The 14,510-nt window shown below is 46.4% G+C and overlaps 1 protein-coding gene across 1 annotated transcript in view; it reads right to left on the bottom strand.

Moving 5' to 3' along the window:
- The window catches only part of CD109 (CD109 molecule), a 134,699-nt gene that overhangs the window by 92,364 nt on the left and 27,825 nt on the right, over window positions 1-14,510 (bottom strand). The window contains exons 4-5 of the mRNA XM_024996919.2: window positions 11,172-11,402; window positions 5,201-5,326 (exon numbers count right to left, since the gene is read on the bottom strand). Of these exons, the coding sequence (XP_024852687.1) occupies window positions 5,201-5,326; window positions 11,172-11,402 (357 nt within the window). The remainder of the gene's footprint in view (window positions 1-5,200; window positions 5,327-11,171; window positions 11,403-14,510) is intronic.

Below are 14,510 nucleotides of genomic sequence, written 5' to 3'. Positions count from 1 at the left end.
GAAAAAATTTTGTTTAAATAATAAATGTATTTACTCTTTAATCATTATTCATAGCTAAAAGGAAAAGAATTTAATAATAAGCAACAGAGTCTTTGAATGCTGTGCAGGAGTCAAAGAAAGATAAAAAACCAGAGACCAAAGCTTGGGTTGGGTTGCTTCCTCTAACATTTCTTTGACTATACTGACCTCTGGTGGCCACTGGAGGACTTTTTTTTTTTTTTTTTTGACTGGACTGAGAGACTTTTTTTTTTTAATTTAAAAGATGCTTTATTCCTTGGCGGAGAAGGCAACGGCACCCCACTCCAGTACTCTTGCCTGGAAAATCCATGGACGGAGGAGCCTGGTAGGCTGCAGTCCATGGGGTCGCTAAGAGTCGGACACGACTGAGCGACTTCACTTTCTCTTTTCACTTTCATGCACTGGAGAAGGACATGGCAACCCACTCCAGTGTTCTTGCCTGGAGAATCCCAGGGACGGGGGAGCCTGGTGGGTTGCCATCTATGGGGTCGAACAGAGTCGGACACGACTGAAGTGACTTAGCATAGCATTACTCCTTGGAAGGAAAGTTATGACCAACATAGATAGCATATTCAAAAGCAGAGACATTACTCTGCCCACAAAGGTTCATCTAGTCAAGGCTATGGTTTTTCCTGTGGTCATGTATGGACGTGAGAGTTGGACTGTGAAGAAGGCTGAACACCAAAGAATTGATGCTTTTGAACTGTGGTGTTGGAGAAGACTCTTGCGAGTCCCTTGGACTGCAAGGAGATCCAACCAGTCCATCCTGAAGGAGATCAGTCCTGGGATTTCTTTGGAAGGAATGATGCTAAAGCTGAAACTCCAGTACTTTGGCCACCTCATGGGAAGAGCTGACTCATTGGCAAAGACTCTGATGCTGGGAGGGATTGGGGGCAGATGGAGAAGGGGACGACAGAGGATGAGATGGCTGGATGGCATCACTGACTTGATGGACATGAGTCTGAGTGAACTCCGGGAGTTGGTGAGGGACAGGGAGGCCTGGCGTGCTGCGATTCATGGGGTCGCAAAGAGTCAGACACGACTGAGCGACTGATCTGATCTGATCTGATCTGAGCGACTTTTTTTAATAAAGGAGTCTATTTTCCCTTGGGTTTCCCTGGTGGCTCAGTGGTAAAGAATTCACCTGCCAATGCAGGAAACACGGGTTGGATTCCTGGGTGGGGAAGATCCCCTGGAGAAGCAAATCGCAACCCACTCTAGTATGCTTGTCTGGGAAATCCCACGGAGGATTCGGTGAGCTTGGCAGGCTACACTTCATGGGGTTGCAAAAGAGTGGGTCATGACTTAATGACTAAACATTTTGTGTGCCTTAACATTATTATCACCTAGGGGAATCCTTTCACAATGTCTCTGCATATTAAATCATCACACTGTACACTAAATATTCTACAATTTTATTTGCCAATTATACCTCAATAAAGCTAGAGGGAAAACACATCTTAACACCAATAACAAGTTCCTAATGAATATGCCTGTCTTCAGAAGGATAAAGATGTTTATAGAATGTGGAAAGAGGACATTACATTTAGTAATGTCTTGAACATTATTACTTCAAGACCAATGACTGTTATACAGTTTTCATGCGTCCACGTAACAAGCACACAGTGACTTCCACCTTGTGGAAAAGCACTGTGCTGGGTCTCAAAGACACAGGGAAACAAGCCCCTGCCTGTCAGGGCCTGGCAACCGAGTGACAGGAATGGACCAGGAGATGCACAGCGTGCTACGCAAACCTCCCGAGGGGTCAGGCCATCACAGACGATGCCTGAAGATAAATGCCAGGAGCCAGAAAAACGGCAGAAAAGCGGCTTTCCAGCTGGAGAGAGCAGAAAGGCTCTGGGACAGAACAGACTGGCCAGTTTAGGAAATTTAGGGGATAATACATCTAAAGCATAGCATCCAAGAGTGAGAGCAGCCCTTAACAAGGCCAAAGAGTTAGGCAAGATTTTGTGAATGTTTTCTAATTTTTCAAGCACTTAAATTTCCTTAAGAGCATTTATCTTTTTTTTTTTTTTTTGGCTAGTAAATCAATAACACAGGTCAAGTCCACAAAAAAAGAAACTACTGCATGAGAAATCCGGTCATTCTTTCTCCCTACAGTCTCAGACTTTCTCCACTCTTCTAGTCTCCTTTCTCCTCTAGTGCATATTCTGTGCACCACTCACTGAACAAATTAATCCCTCAGAGGCTGCTACCATAAGGCTGAGGTGGTCCCATCCAACCACTGTGCGGAGGTGGCTTCTGAATGGGCCAGTGACGGACACCTGACCCCGTGACCCACCCATAAGCTGCCAGCACCGTGCAGAGGCTTGACTGCAGGACGATGAGGATGATGGTTACTAGGCTGAGTCAACGCGCTCAGCCCACACCGAGACCAGAGAGGATGAGAAGAGCACGGGGAATGCGGTGACCACAAGGACAGAGGGGGCCGCTGGCTCCAGAGCACGGCGCTCAGCTGACAGCAGACACCACCCTCTCTGCCCCCTGGAGGCCTGAGCGAGACTCCCTCTGCAGGAACCTGACGGGCCTCACCGAGCGCCTCACGCGTCCTCTGCGGCTGCGTAACCTCAAGTTCCTCCATCACCCTCATGTCACTTAATATTTATCGTGTGAGTCGTCTCCCCCACAATAGTCTTTGAAGACAAGGATCAGCTGGTCAGCTTCCCAGTACCACAGCACAGTACTAGAAGCTCTCAACACGTATTTGATGAACAGCGGACGGACGGACGGACGGACAAACGGCTGGCTCCTGGGGAAATTGTAGTGAAGCCCAACTGGGGGGACAGAGAATAAAGTCCTAACGCCCTAAAACTCACACCGCGCTTCCTAACCCTCAGCTCTCCCCGGCCCCCAGGCCGCAGCGCTCTCCTCCACCCTCCCGCCCGCTACAGGAAACCTCCTCATGAGAGCCCCGGTCTCACAAAACACCCTGTCCTGCTCTCCAAGCTCGGCTTCCGTGCCACCCGGAGCTCACCTCCCGGCTCTCTGCCCGTAATTCCCCGCGTGCTTTCTCGCTTCCTCTGCAGCACAGCCTCGCCATGAGCCGAGCGTGCACTTTATCCCCACGCAGACGCTCCAAAACCACGTGCTGACTAAGGGGACTTAGTTCTGCTTTTCAGAAGTGGCCCCCCAAAAAATTCTAACTAAAGGAAATCTGTTTTCATTTTTTATTAAGTACTTAGTATTTTTCCCTCAGCTCACATGCTAATGAATGATTATTCCTTCTAATACAGTGATTCTCAGATGGAGAATGTGTGTGTGTGTTAGTAACTCAGTCATGTCTCACTCTTTTGTGACCCCATGGACTTTAGCCTGCCAGGCTCCTCTGTCCATGGAATTCTCCAGGCAAGAATACTGGAGTGGGCAGCCCTTCCCTCCTCCAGGAAATCTTTCCAATCCAGGGATTGAACCCAGGTCTCCTGCCTTGCAGCCAGATTCTTTACCATCTGAGCCACCAGGGAAGCCCTCTCCAAAGGAGAAGGGAGAGGGTATTTTTCAAAGGGGACACTTGTCTGTAGACATGTCTGGCTGCCACGACCTGGAGGGGGGAGAAGCTACTGGCAGTTAGCGGGTAGAGAGAGATCAGAGATGCTGCTATACGTCCAACAGTGCACAAGCCAGCTCCACAACAAGGAATTTTTTACCGTAACATCAACAGTGAAAAGCTCTGTTCTAATAGGATTATTTTTTGAAGCTCCTATTTGTAAATTTATATATATTTTAATAAACTCCAAAAAAAAATCAGAAAATATTCCATGACTTTTCATACACCACAGAGTGATGCTCCAGAGAAAACCTGAGGCAGAGACACGGATGGCGTTCTAGTGCCTGTGCTGCAGATCTCAGAGCAGGGGAGCTGGCAGAAAACAAAGGAAGTAGGTGGAGGAGCCCCGCGGAAAGAAGGGTAGGGAACAGAAGACTGATGTGGCTGTCTAAGGTCCCTGGAGATTTTTTTTTTTTTTGCATTGGGGTATAGCTATGACAACGTATTAAAAACCAGAGACATCACTTTGCTAACAAAGGTCCATATAGTCAAAGCTATGTTCTTTCCAGTAGTCATGTACAGATGTGAGAGTTGGACCATAAAGAAGGCTGAGCACCAAAGAACTGATGCTTTCAAACTGTGGTGCTGGAGAAGACTCTTGAGAGTCCCTTGGGCAGCAAGGAGATCCAACCAGTCCATCCTAAAGGAAATCAATCCTAAATATTCATTGGAAGGACCGATGGTGAAGCTGAAGCTCCAATACTTTGCCACCTGATGTGAAGAGTCGACTCACTGGAAAAGACCCTGATGCTGGGAAAGATTGAAGGCGGGAGGAGAAGGGGACAACAGAGGATGAGATGGTTGGACGGCATCACCGACTCGATGGACATGAACTTGGGAAAACCCCGGGAGATAGTGAAGGGCAAGAAAGCCTGGCGTGCTGCAGTCCATGGAGTCGCAGAGTTAGACACGACTTAGCAACTGAACAACACTAGTTGATTAAAAATGTGTGATAGCTTCAAGTGAACAGTGAAGGGACTCAGCCATACATGCATATGTATCCATTCTCCCTCAAATTCCCCTCCCATCCAGGCTGCCACATAACACTGAGCAGAGTTCCCTATGCTATACAGTAGGTCCTTATTGGTTATCCATTTTAAATACAGCAGTGTACATATCCATCCCAAACTCCCTAACTATCCCTTCCCCCCATCCTTCCCCGCTCCAGCAACCGTAAGTTCATTCTCTAAGTCTCAGGTCAATGGCATTTTTAAAACAAAGATAAAGCAGTTTAGACCAATCTCTCATCAGGAGTCATCATCCTGACATAAGATTTGCCAAATCATAGCTATATATTCATTACTTAGTTTTAAAATACTCAATGCGTGCAATAACTAAGTATAATAAACATTTAACAGCTTTATACTAAAATATGAAATGTTTTAACCTTCAAATGTTACATCAAAAGAACATGATTAAAACTCCAATATGTTACAAGACAGGTGAACCCACTGATAACAGCAAATTAAAAATAAATCACTTAAATTATCTAGATACTTATATTAATATTTTTTCTGTTCACTGAAATAAATGACTTTAGAGATCTTTTCCCCACCAGATTTATTTAAAACAGTTTAACTTTCCCCTCCCCCACCTACAAAATGTATGTATACTCACATTCACTTGAACTTGGATGGACCAGTCACCAAGTATTGGATGCGAAGATAACTGGAAAGTTTTGGAAACGACTCCAAGATCACTTTTTTCTGATAACCACTGTTGGATCAAGTTTGACTTGGGATCCTACAATGAAAACCATGCATGTTAACTATATAAAACCCGCCATGAACATGTGGATCCTACCTGGTTATGAATAAGGTCCCACAGTACCCACAGGCACATGCAATATGGGGGAGCTCTTGGAAAATGTCAGCTCTACATTGGGCAAACTCCGGGAGATGGTGAGGGACAGGGAAGCCTGGCGTGCTATAGTCCATGGGGTTGCAAAGAGTCGGCCACAACTTGGCAACTGAATAACAACAAAAATACTACCAAAAAAGGCAAATAAAAGTTAATTCTTTCATCATATTCTCCTTAGAATGTCTTTATTCTGCTCTACCTTTTAATTCTTGGCACTGTATTTCCTTCCACATGAAACACCACAACACATCCATCTCCAAACCCATGCTGCTGCTCTTGCTGTAGAAGAAAATCCCACTGTGGGGATAAGAGGCCCCGTGTGTCTGGCACTCAGCCTTCTCACAACTACTCACACATCATTCAATCACTATGAGTCTCCTCCAGAGGCGGATTACCCTCATATGATAGCTGAGAAAAGTAGCTCCCAGAGAGGTTAGATAAGCCCTCAACGGCAAACAGCTGGTCTAATGTCAAGGCACGAACACATGATGAAATTGAGGCTTTGAACCTATGGGTCTTTTGATTCAACAAAAGTATGTCACAAAGGTGCATAACCAGGAGGATGCATGAAAAACACCTAAGTCTTCCCAGGCTCTTCCAGACCACGCCCCCGTGAGCAACATCCATCCAATCCAATCCCAGCCCTGTCCCTTCCTTTCCATCCTTACGTTCAGCCACCATTTTCTAACTGTTGCAGCTCATCTCTCTCCCCTAGTCTTGCCCCTCCAATGCACCTTCCCCACTGCCAAACAGAAACCTAAGACTGAGGCACAGTGGCTAAAACATCTGGCACAGTTCCTGGCATGTAACAATGAACGAACATTAGCTATGATCATAATACTAGACCACCAAGTAACGACAACTTCTATTTGCCTACAGAATGAGAGCTACACTCCTTTGCATAGTTTGTTGTTGTGTAGTCGCTAACTCATGTCCAACTGTTCTGTAACCTCATGGACCGTAGCCCACCAGGCTCCTCTTTCCATGGGATTTCCCAGCAAAGAATACTGGAGCAGGTTGCCCTTTCCTCCTCCAGGGGATCCTTCTGACCCAGGGACTGAATGTGAACCTCCTGCTTGGCATGCTGATCCGCCAGGGAAGCCCCTGCACAGTTTACAGGGCTCAGTAAGCTGACCCCATCTACTGTTCTAGGCACATCTTCCTCCCAACACACAGATTTGATTGTAATTTGCTCCAAATGCCGGTGTACCTAAGCCTCTACAATTGCTGCATGGAACGCCCTCCCTTCCTTGTCCAGCTGCTGAAATGAGCTCCAAATTCTTCCTTCTCCACACGCCTCCAACAGGCAGAAGCCACCACTTCCTGAAACCTCAGGACGTCCGGAGTTCATCCCTCTTGACACATTATTAGTGCTCAAAGCTCTCATTCATTATCTAGGTTTTTTTGGTGCTTTTGTCATTGTTACTTTGGGTTTGGAATTTCTTTGTTCCCTGGACTATGAACTCCTGGCAGTAGGGATCAAATATTTCTCTATTCTTAATTTCTATCCTCTGACTTGAGGTAGCGTTTGGGTCAGAAGAAATCCCTCTCCTCGAGCAGGAGCGAGTGTGAAAGTCGGGGTGAAAACAATGCTGACCACTGAGTAACTGGTCTAGTAAGGCAGAAACCAACTGTTAAAACCAAAGACCACAAGCAGGTCAAGAATCAGAAGGTCACCATGCTTGGCAAGTCCTGGAGCAGGCACTGCAATCAGAGCTGGCTCTCGTACCCACTGCCAAGGTGTGATACCCAGAGCTCAAAGGATCAGAAATGAAAAGCTAATACAAAAAGCTAATAAATACATGCTGTCGAATAATTAAGGAAATGCAAGTGAAAACAATGAAAGGCCATTTTTCTTCTGTCACACTGACAAAAAGAAAATAATTCCCAGGGTTGCTTAAAATTTAGGCAAAGAAACGCGTACAGTCTACTGATACATTACTTTGGTGAAGGTACCCATTTTTCCCACAGCCCTACAAACAAAGGAAACCCACACTGAAGGCTTTGATGACCTAGAGGACCTAGGGGGTTGGGTGTGAATGAGATAAATCCCTCTCGTTTCCCAGGCTTGTCTAGGACCTGGGCATGTCACCAACCAGGAAGACACAGAGAATGGAGAAAGGCCAGAGGTCCTTCCAGGGCACACGAGGATCTGAACAGGCACACCACAGCAGAGCATTTGCACGTGGTCACCTCCTGCTGGGACGCACACAGCACAGCGAAGGGTGATGTGAACAGTGCCCCTATCGCAGATGGAACAGTCACATGGCTGGAGACACAGGGAAAGTGGTCCCCCGCGCTCTCTGGGTCACCTCCGCACAGCTTGGGCTCTCCGTCAGCTTCCTCTGCACAGCACAGTGCCCGCTGCCTATGCCACACCCTCTCAAGCAATAAACTAACCCTGGCTAGAGAAGGCAAGGATCTCTGCCACTCTCCGGAGTCCCGGATTATGCACAGAGTGGCTCAGTGGCCAAGGATCTGCCTACCAGTGAAGGAGACAAAGGTTCGATCCCTGGGCGGGGAAGATCCCCTGGAAGAAGGAAATGGCAACACAACCCACTACAGAATTCTTGCCTGGAAAACTCCATGGACAGAGGAGCCTGGCAAACTACAGTGCATGAGGTCGCAAAGAGTCGGACATGACTGAGCACACCACACACACGTTAAGTGTCTAGCATGTAGAATTAAAGACGTCAAGTCACTGAAATGTGGCAGCCCCTCCTCTGGCCAAGGATGAGGTCCTGGGTTTGCCACCACTGCTCCAGGCCAAAGCGTCAGAGCACAGCCACAGACGGGATAGACCCCAGGCCAGCCGCTGTGCCCACAAAACCATCCACCTGTACCAGGAGCAACAACCTCATGAGCAAGGGCAGCAGGGTAGAAAAGAGCGAGCCAGTGACCACCTCGCTGTCGTGCTCAGTCACCTCAGGCGTGTCCGACTCTTTGCGACCCCATGGACTATAGCCCTCCAGGCTCAGAGCTCTGTCCACGGAATTCTCCAGGCAAGAATACTGGAGTGGGTAGCCATTCCCTTCCCCGGCGGATTTTACCAACCCAGGAATCAAATCCACGTCTCCTGTGTCTTCTGTATTGCAGGCGGATTCTTTACCCACTGAGCCACCTAGGAAGCCCCCAGTCACACTGTTGAAACACTTATATTTCCATTGTGTAAGGACAACTGGCTGCAGATGGCCAGAATTAGGAGAAAGAAGCTTATATTACCATAAACGGGCCCCTGAATCCCCTTGGCTTCCTGAGAAAGCCAATCAGTAGATCAGGGGAAATAACCAATGATCCCAGAAAAACACAGAAGTGTCTGAACATGCTATGGTGGTCAATATTTTAGGTACATCCTACCGTGAGTCACTCTTGGCTGGGCAACATGGGCCCCCAACAGTTGGTCTCGTGTAGACCCAAGATGCATTCTCCACACTCGCCTGCAGGGCGCGCTGTGCTAGCAAGTACAACTTTGTCCACATCAGGGGCTCTCACTACACTAAAGACCTACTTTTTTCTGGGAAATTTTTCCAAGAAAGATGTAGGAAATATCACAGTCTGATGAACCGGGCCCAAAGGACTGTTTTCAGAGGGAGGAGGGCAGGGTCCCAAAGACCATGGGTTCCTGGTAGAATTTCAGTCTAAATTCTCCTCCCTGGGGCTTGTAGCTCAGCTGGTTAAGAATCTTCCTGCAATACGGGAGACCTGGGTTCAATCCCTGGGTTGGGAAGACTTCCTGGAGGAGGGAAAGGCTACCCACTCCAGTATTCTGGCCTGGAGAATTCCATGGACTGTACAGTCCATGGGGTCGCAAAGAGTCGGACACGACTGAGCGACTTTCACTTCACTTGACCGAGGGAGCCACCCATCAGCCAGGCCAGCAGGATCCCTCGGAACCAGAAGCAGCAAAAGGAAGGTCACTCCATGCACTTCCGGGAAAGACAAATGTGTCAGGCCAAGTCCAAAATCTGAGAGAGGAGCCCAGCGAATCCACAAAACAGAATCAGCAGGGTTCCTTCTGGGTTAACGCCTAGAACAGACCATTTATCCAGGGCTGACTTGTACTCAACTGAGACAGAAAACAGGCAGATCTAATGCAAACAGCCAGACACAGACAGACATTAACTTCTGAATCCTTCTTTTACACAGAGCACTCAGTATTTGTGGACAAAGGATGACGGACAGTATGAATGGCATCCATAAACACCATTCAGAGTTATATGAATTTAGAAATGCTGTTCACTATGGTGACCTGCTTTATTCCAACACAGCAAAGGCAGAAATTCACAGAGCTGCAAATTCTGAACTAATACCAGTGCCATTCAAGAAATCTGCATTGAACATGCCAACCCATGTGGTATTTGCTACAAACATATCTTGGCTTTAAGTTATATGTATACATGTTTGTTTGCTAGATTTCTGTGTTTGTTTAACTTATAACAACAACAACTACTAAGAAGAATAGGAAGATACTGAAATAAAAAGCCTAAATTTACCTTCCAGTCTGTTATTCGTCAGAACATTTAGGATAACCGATGTGCTGGGACTGAGGGGATTTTTCAAAAGAGAGTCCCAGCAAACTGGGATGAGTTGCTCACCCGATTTCTATGCCATTGATCAAATGTCTAATATTCTCCTCGGCTTACATGTAGAAAACCAGGTCCACCTGGATCTCAGCCATCTTCAGCTTGGTTCTCACTAGAAAGCACTCGGTCTGCTAACCACACTGCTTTCAGAGCTTGGAGTGTTCCAGCAGCAGAGGCCAAAGACTTCCTGCCAAATGGGGTTCCTACAGCTAGCTAATGTTTAGTGAGCATGTTCTATGCACTACACACAGTTCTAAATGCTCTACTTGAACTCCCTCACAAAATCCTCATAAAGGTATTATTATTTTTATGCATTTTACAAATAAGGAAACCAAGGCTCAGAGATTTTGATTCATCTCCTCAAGGTCACAGAGCTAGCACCTCTAAGCACTTCTTAGAGCAGAGTGATCCTTCTAAAATCTTAAGTCAAATCATATCATGCCTCTCCTTAGAATTCTCCAGTGAATTTTCATTTCCCTCACAGTAAAATCCAAGGTCCATATCATAGCCAAGAAAATCCTGTACAGCCCCTCCTCCAGTCAACCTACTTATACCTGACCTATCTCCTAATATTGTCCACTCACTTTCTGGTCAACAGTGCTCTGCTAGTTTACTCCCCCAATGGCCCTAACAAGTTCCTACCACAGGACCTTTGCATATGCCATTCCCTCTGTTTATAGGGTCTACTATTTCCTGTAGGTCTCTGTTTCAATAGGACTTCTCTAACAACCCTATTGAAAACAGCAAACACAAGCTCTTTCCCTCTCTTTCACACATACACACACTTATTCTTTTTTAATATATATTTGTATGTTAATTTATTATTTGTCCACTACCCACCAGGATACAACATCAATGTGAGCAAGGACTCACCCTCTGTATCAAGGACACAGAGGTTTAACATGTTTGACAAGTGAATTCATCAATGACGAAGCCGGGACAAAAACCCAAGCAGGCTGACTCTGGAGCCTGAGCTCTTAACCCATGCTCTACCATCCCCTTCCTAGGGAAACCATCCCACATCAGGAGGGGAGCTTAGCCACGTGAATCCTAAGATGTCCCAGGACCAATAATGTCAGCAGAACTTCCAAGAGAGCTCCATGAGCTGGCTTGAAGCCCCAGTTTCATTTCTACCTGGCACTCACCTTAATTAGAATGTTTAAAAAGGTTTTATAAGGCTTAAAATCAGAGAAGAGTGTAACAACACGAAACTTCACTTCCTGCTTTGGTTTATACAGGGGCTTGTCTGTTTGAATGAAGACAGTCATTCTCTTGGTCTCAAATGATAAGCGCGTACTATTTGAGAATAAAATCTCATCCTGGGCACGTCCGGTGACACGGAGCTCATACATCTCATCGGCACTGTTCAGAGGTAGCTAGGGGGAAAAAAAAAAAAGAAGACATCAGATGTACCAAGGTCTCATCGTTTTACCTCAAAAATGTTTTTAATTGTAAGTTAGCATTGAAGTTTTAAATATACAGTATTATCAAAAGTAATTGCAAGGTTGAAAAGTGTGCCACTCCTAGGCACAATTAAAAAATTTGTTTTCCCTCTTTTGACACCCTGGGGTTTGCTCTGTAGTTAAATCTCGAGGTTCCCGGATTGCAGGAGCCTCACCCCACAGCCCTGTCAGCAGTCACCTTGTCACTTCCTATTCCAAGTACAAACTCTTCTGCATGTACAGTCACTGTGAGTCAGAACACCCTTCAGCATTCGCTTCCAAGCCTTGCCCTGTCTGAGGCAGCCCAAAGGCACATTGGCACAAGACTGGTTTTCTTGCCATTCTCTCTCCAGGATCTCTTTCCTGTGCCAAGATGCACTCTCTTGACCAACCCTGTGCATCGTGTCACAGTCCTGGTAAGTCTGATGGCACCGATACTGTTACCGTTTCTGTCACTAGTGGAAATCCTACCTTTTAGCACTGACAGACCAGAAGCCACACTCAGCAACTTACACACGCTGTTTCGCTCCACCTCACAACAATCCTTCAGGGGGATGCTCTAACAAATGCCAGGTTACAAACCAGGAACCTGGGGGGCCTGAAAGAGTGAAAGAAGTTGCTCCAGGTCACTGGCTGAGATTCAGACCTGGGATGAGCTATATACTCGAATGAGAGCCTTCATGTGGTGGTTTTAAAATACGTCCACACTGTTATATTTAACATAGATACCCAAAAGGGACCTACTACTGTCCAGCACATGGAACTCTGCTCAGTGTTATGGGGCAGCCTGGCTGGGAGGGGAGTTTGGGGGAGAAATCCATTCACGTATCCAACATGTGCATGTATGGCGGAGTCCCTTTCCTGTTCATCTGAAACTATCACAAGGTTGTTAATCGGCTATAGCCCAACACAAAATAAAAAGTTTTTTTAAACAAAACATGTCCAAATATTTTTTGACCCTTCTCCTTGCAAAAGGGGGAGCCTCAATCTCCAGTGACCTGCTCCTCAGGAGTAGAATGAGGCTGCGTCATTAACCAGATACCTTCTGCCTGGTTCTCTCTTTCTCGGATCCGAGGCTCTGGGGGAAGTCAGCTGCCATGCGATGAGGACACTCAAGAGGCCCGTGAGAGGCCATGTGGGGAGGGACAGAGGCCAACAGCCACAGCCCACCTGCCAGCCATGTGAACAGCAACCTTCCCGGGGACCCCCAGGCCCAGGGTCGCCTGCAGAGGTCAGCAGCTCGGGAAGCGCCGTCTCCTGAGACCCCACGTCAGACCTGCTCAGCTACACAGCCCCCAGCTTCCCGACCCACAGAAACTGTGTGAAGTAATAAAATTCTCTGACTGTTTTACACCAGCGTTTGGGGACCGTAGGTTACACAGCAGTAGATAACTAGCACACCTGACTTTTAGTTCGTCTTCATATTCCTAAACCCGAGATTCTGAAATGACATTCTGCCTCCTTTGGGAAAATAAGATTTGCCCACAGAGGGCTCTGAGGAGATTTTCCAGCAATAGCAGCCACCAAAAAGCCAGCAATACGGGTAAGAATATGAAAGAAACTTGATGAACCGCCGACACAACAGGGAGAAAAATACTGATGTTTGCAATTCACTCAGAAAAGCATTTTAAAAATAAGATGAATTCATGGATGGAGAAATGAGTAGATAGATTAACTATGTGATAAAGCAAGTATGGTAAAATGTTAACAGTAGATTCTAAGTGGTAGCTATAAGACTGTTCACTATGAAACTCTTTCAGGTTTTTTTGATATTTAATATTTTCATAATAAACTGTTAGGAGAAACAGTCATATCACCTTCAAATGACCTCTAGTACTGATTTTTGCTTTCCTGTAACAAACATTCACTGAGCACCTTAGAGCTTGGAATTCAACATGAACCAAAGATGTACACCCTAGAGGGCTGAGAACCTAGCCTAGCACTTGCATCCTCCTATTCTATTCTCTCAAATGATGAGATTCTTTTACTGATGAGAATCAGTCCCCAGATTCTTTTAAACGGAGTGTTCAATTCTGTAAGCATGTACACAAGAGTACACGTGAAAGTCGCTCAATCGTGTCCAACTCTTTGTGACCCCCTGGACTACACAGTCCATGGAATTCTCCAGGCCAGAATACTGGAGTGGGTAGCCTTTCCCTTCTCCAGGGGATCTTCCCAACCCAGGGATCAAACCCAGGTCTCCCGCATTGCAGGCGGTTTCTTTAACAGCTGAGCCACAAGGGAAGGTAAGCAGGAAAATATATATGCCAGGAACCACCATATCATTTGCTTGTATATGCCACAGATTTATAAACAGATCGTGATTTTAAAATATGGGATTAGATGGCATGTCTCTCCATGATTTGGGTATCATTTTTAGAGGCACAGAGGCCCCAGAACAGACAGTAGATTAAAGTAGTATTAGTCGCTCAGTCGTGTGCAACTCTTGGCTACCCCACGGACTATAGCTCACCACACTTCTCTGTCCATGGAATTCTCCAGGTAAAAATACTGGAATGGGTTGCCATTCCCTTCTCCAGGGCATCTTCCCAACCCAGAGATCTAACCCAGGTCTCTGCATTGCAGGCAGATTCTTTGCCATTTGAGCCACCAGGAAAGCTCCAGTAGATTAAAGACGTATACCAAATTACTGATGCAGAGGCCTGCAACTAAAGACTTATTAACCACAAAAAGTCAAAGAGAGAATTAGAAGTGACACAAAGGTGTCCAAGGACTTTTCCTGTCTCCTACTCCATCCTCCTTCAGGGAGTTGATACACAAGAGGAGACAGTACTGACTCTCTGCTCCTTTCAGTTACCCTAATTCTCTTTTTCAACCCTCCCCTGGTAGAAATCCCACCTCCTCATATGTAAAATTTGGGCGATTTAGGATCCTCAAAGTCTTGGGGATGATCCTAGGCCTGGAAAGTCAGAGATAACAATGTGGACTTGTCAGAGTGGACCTGGGATGTCCCCATGAATCGGGGGGCATCCCTGCACGGCGCAGGGTGTCACCGTGTCACCTGTCAGCACAGATCTTGGC

The sequence above is a fragment of the Bos taurus genome, chromosome 9 (genome assembly GCF_002263795.3).
Source record: "Bos taurus isolate L1 Dominette 01449 registration number 42190680 breed Hereford chromosome 9, ARS-UCD2.0, whole genome shotgun sequence".
NCBI lineage: Eukaryota > Metazoa > Chordata > Mammalia > Artiodactyla > Bovidae > Bos > Bos taurus.
This window is presented reverse-complemented; position numbering and strand designations above follow the sequence as displayed.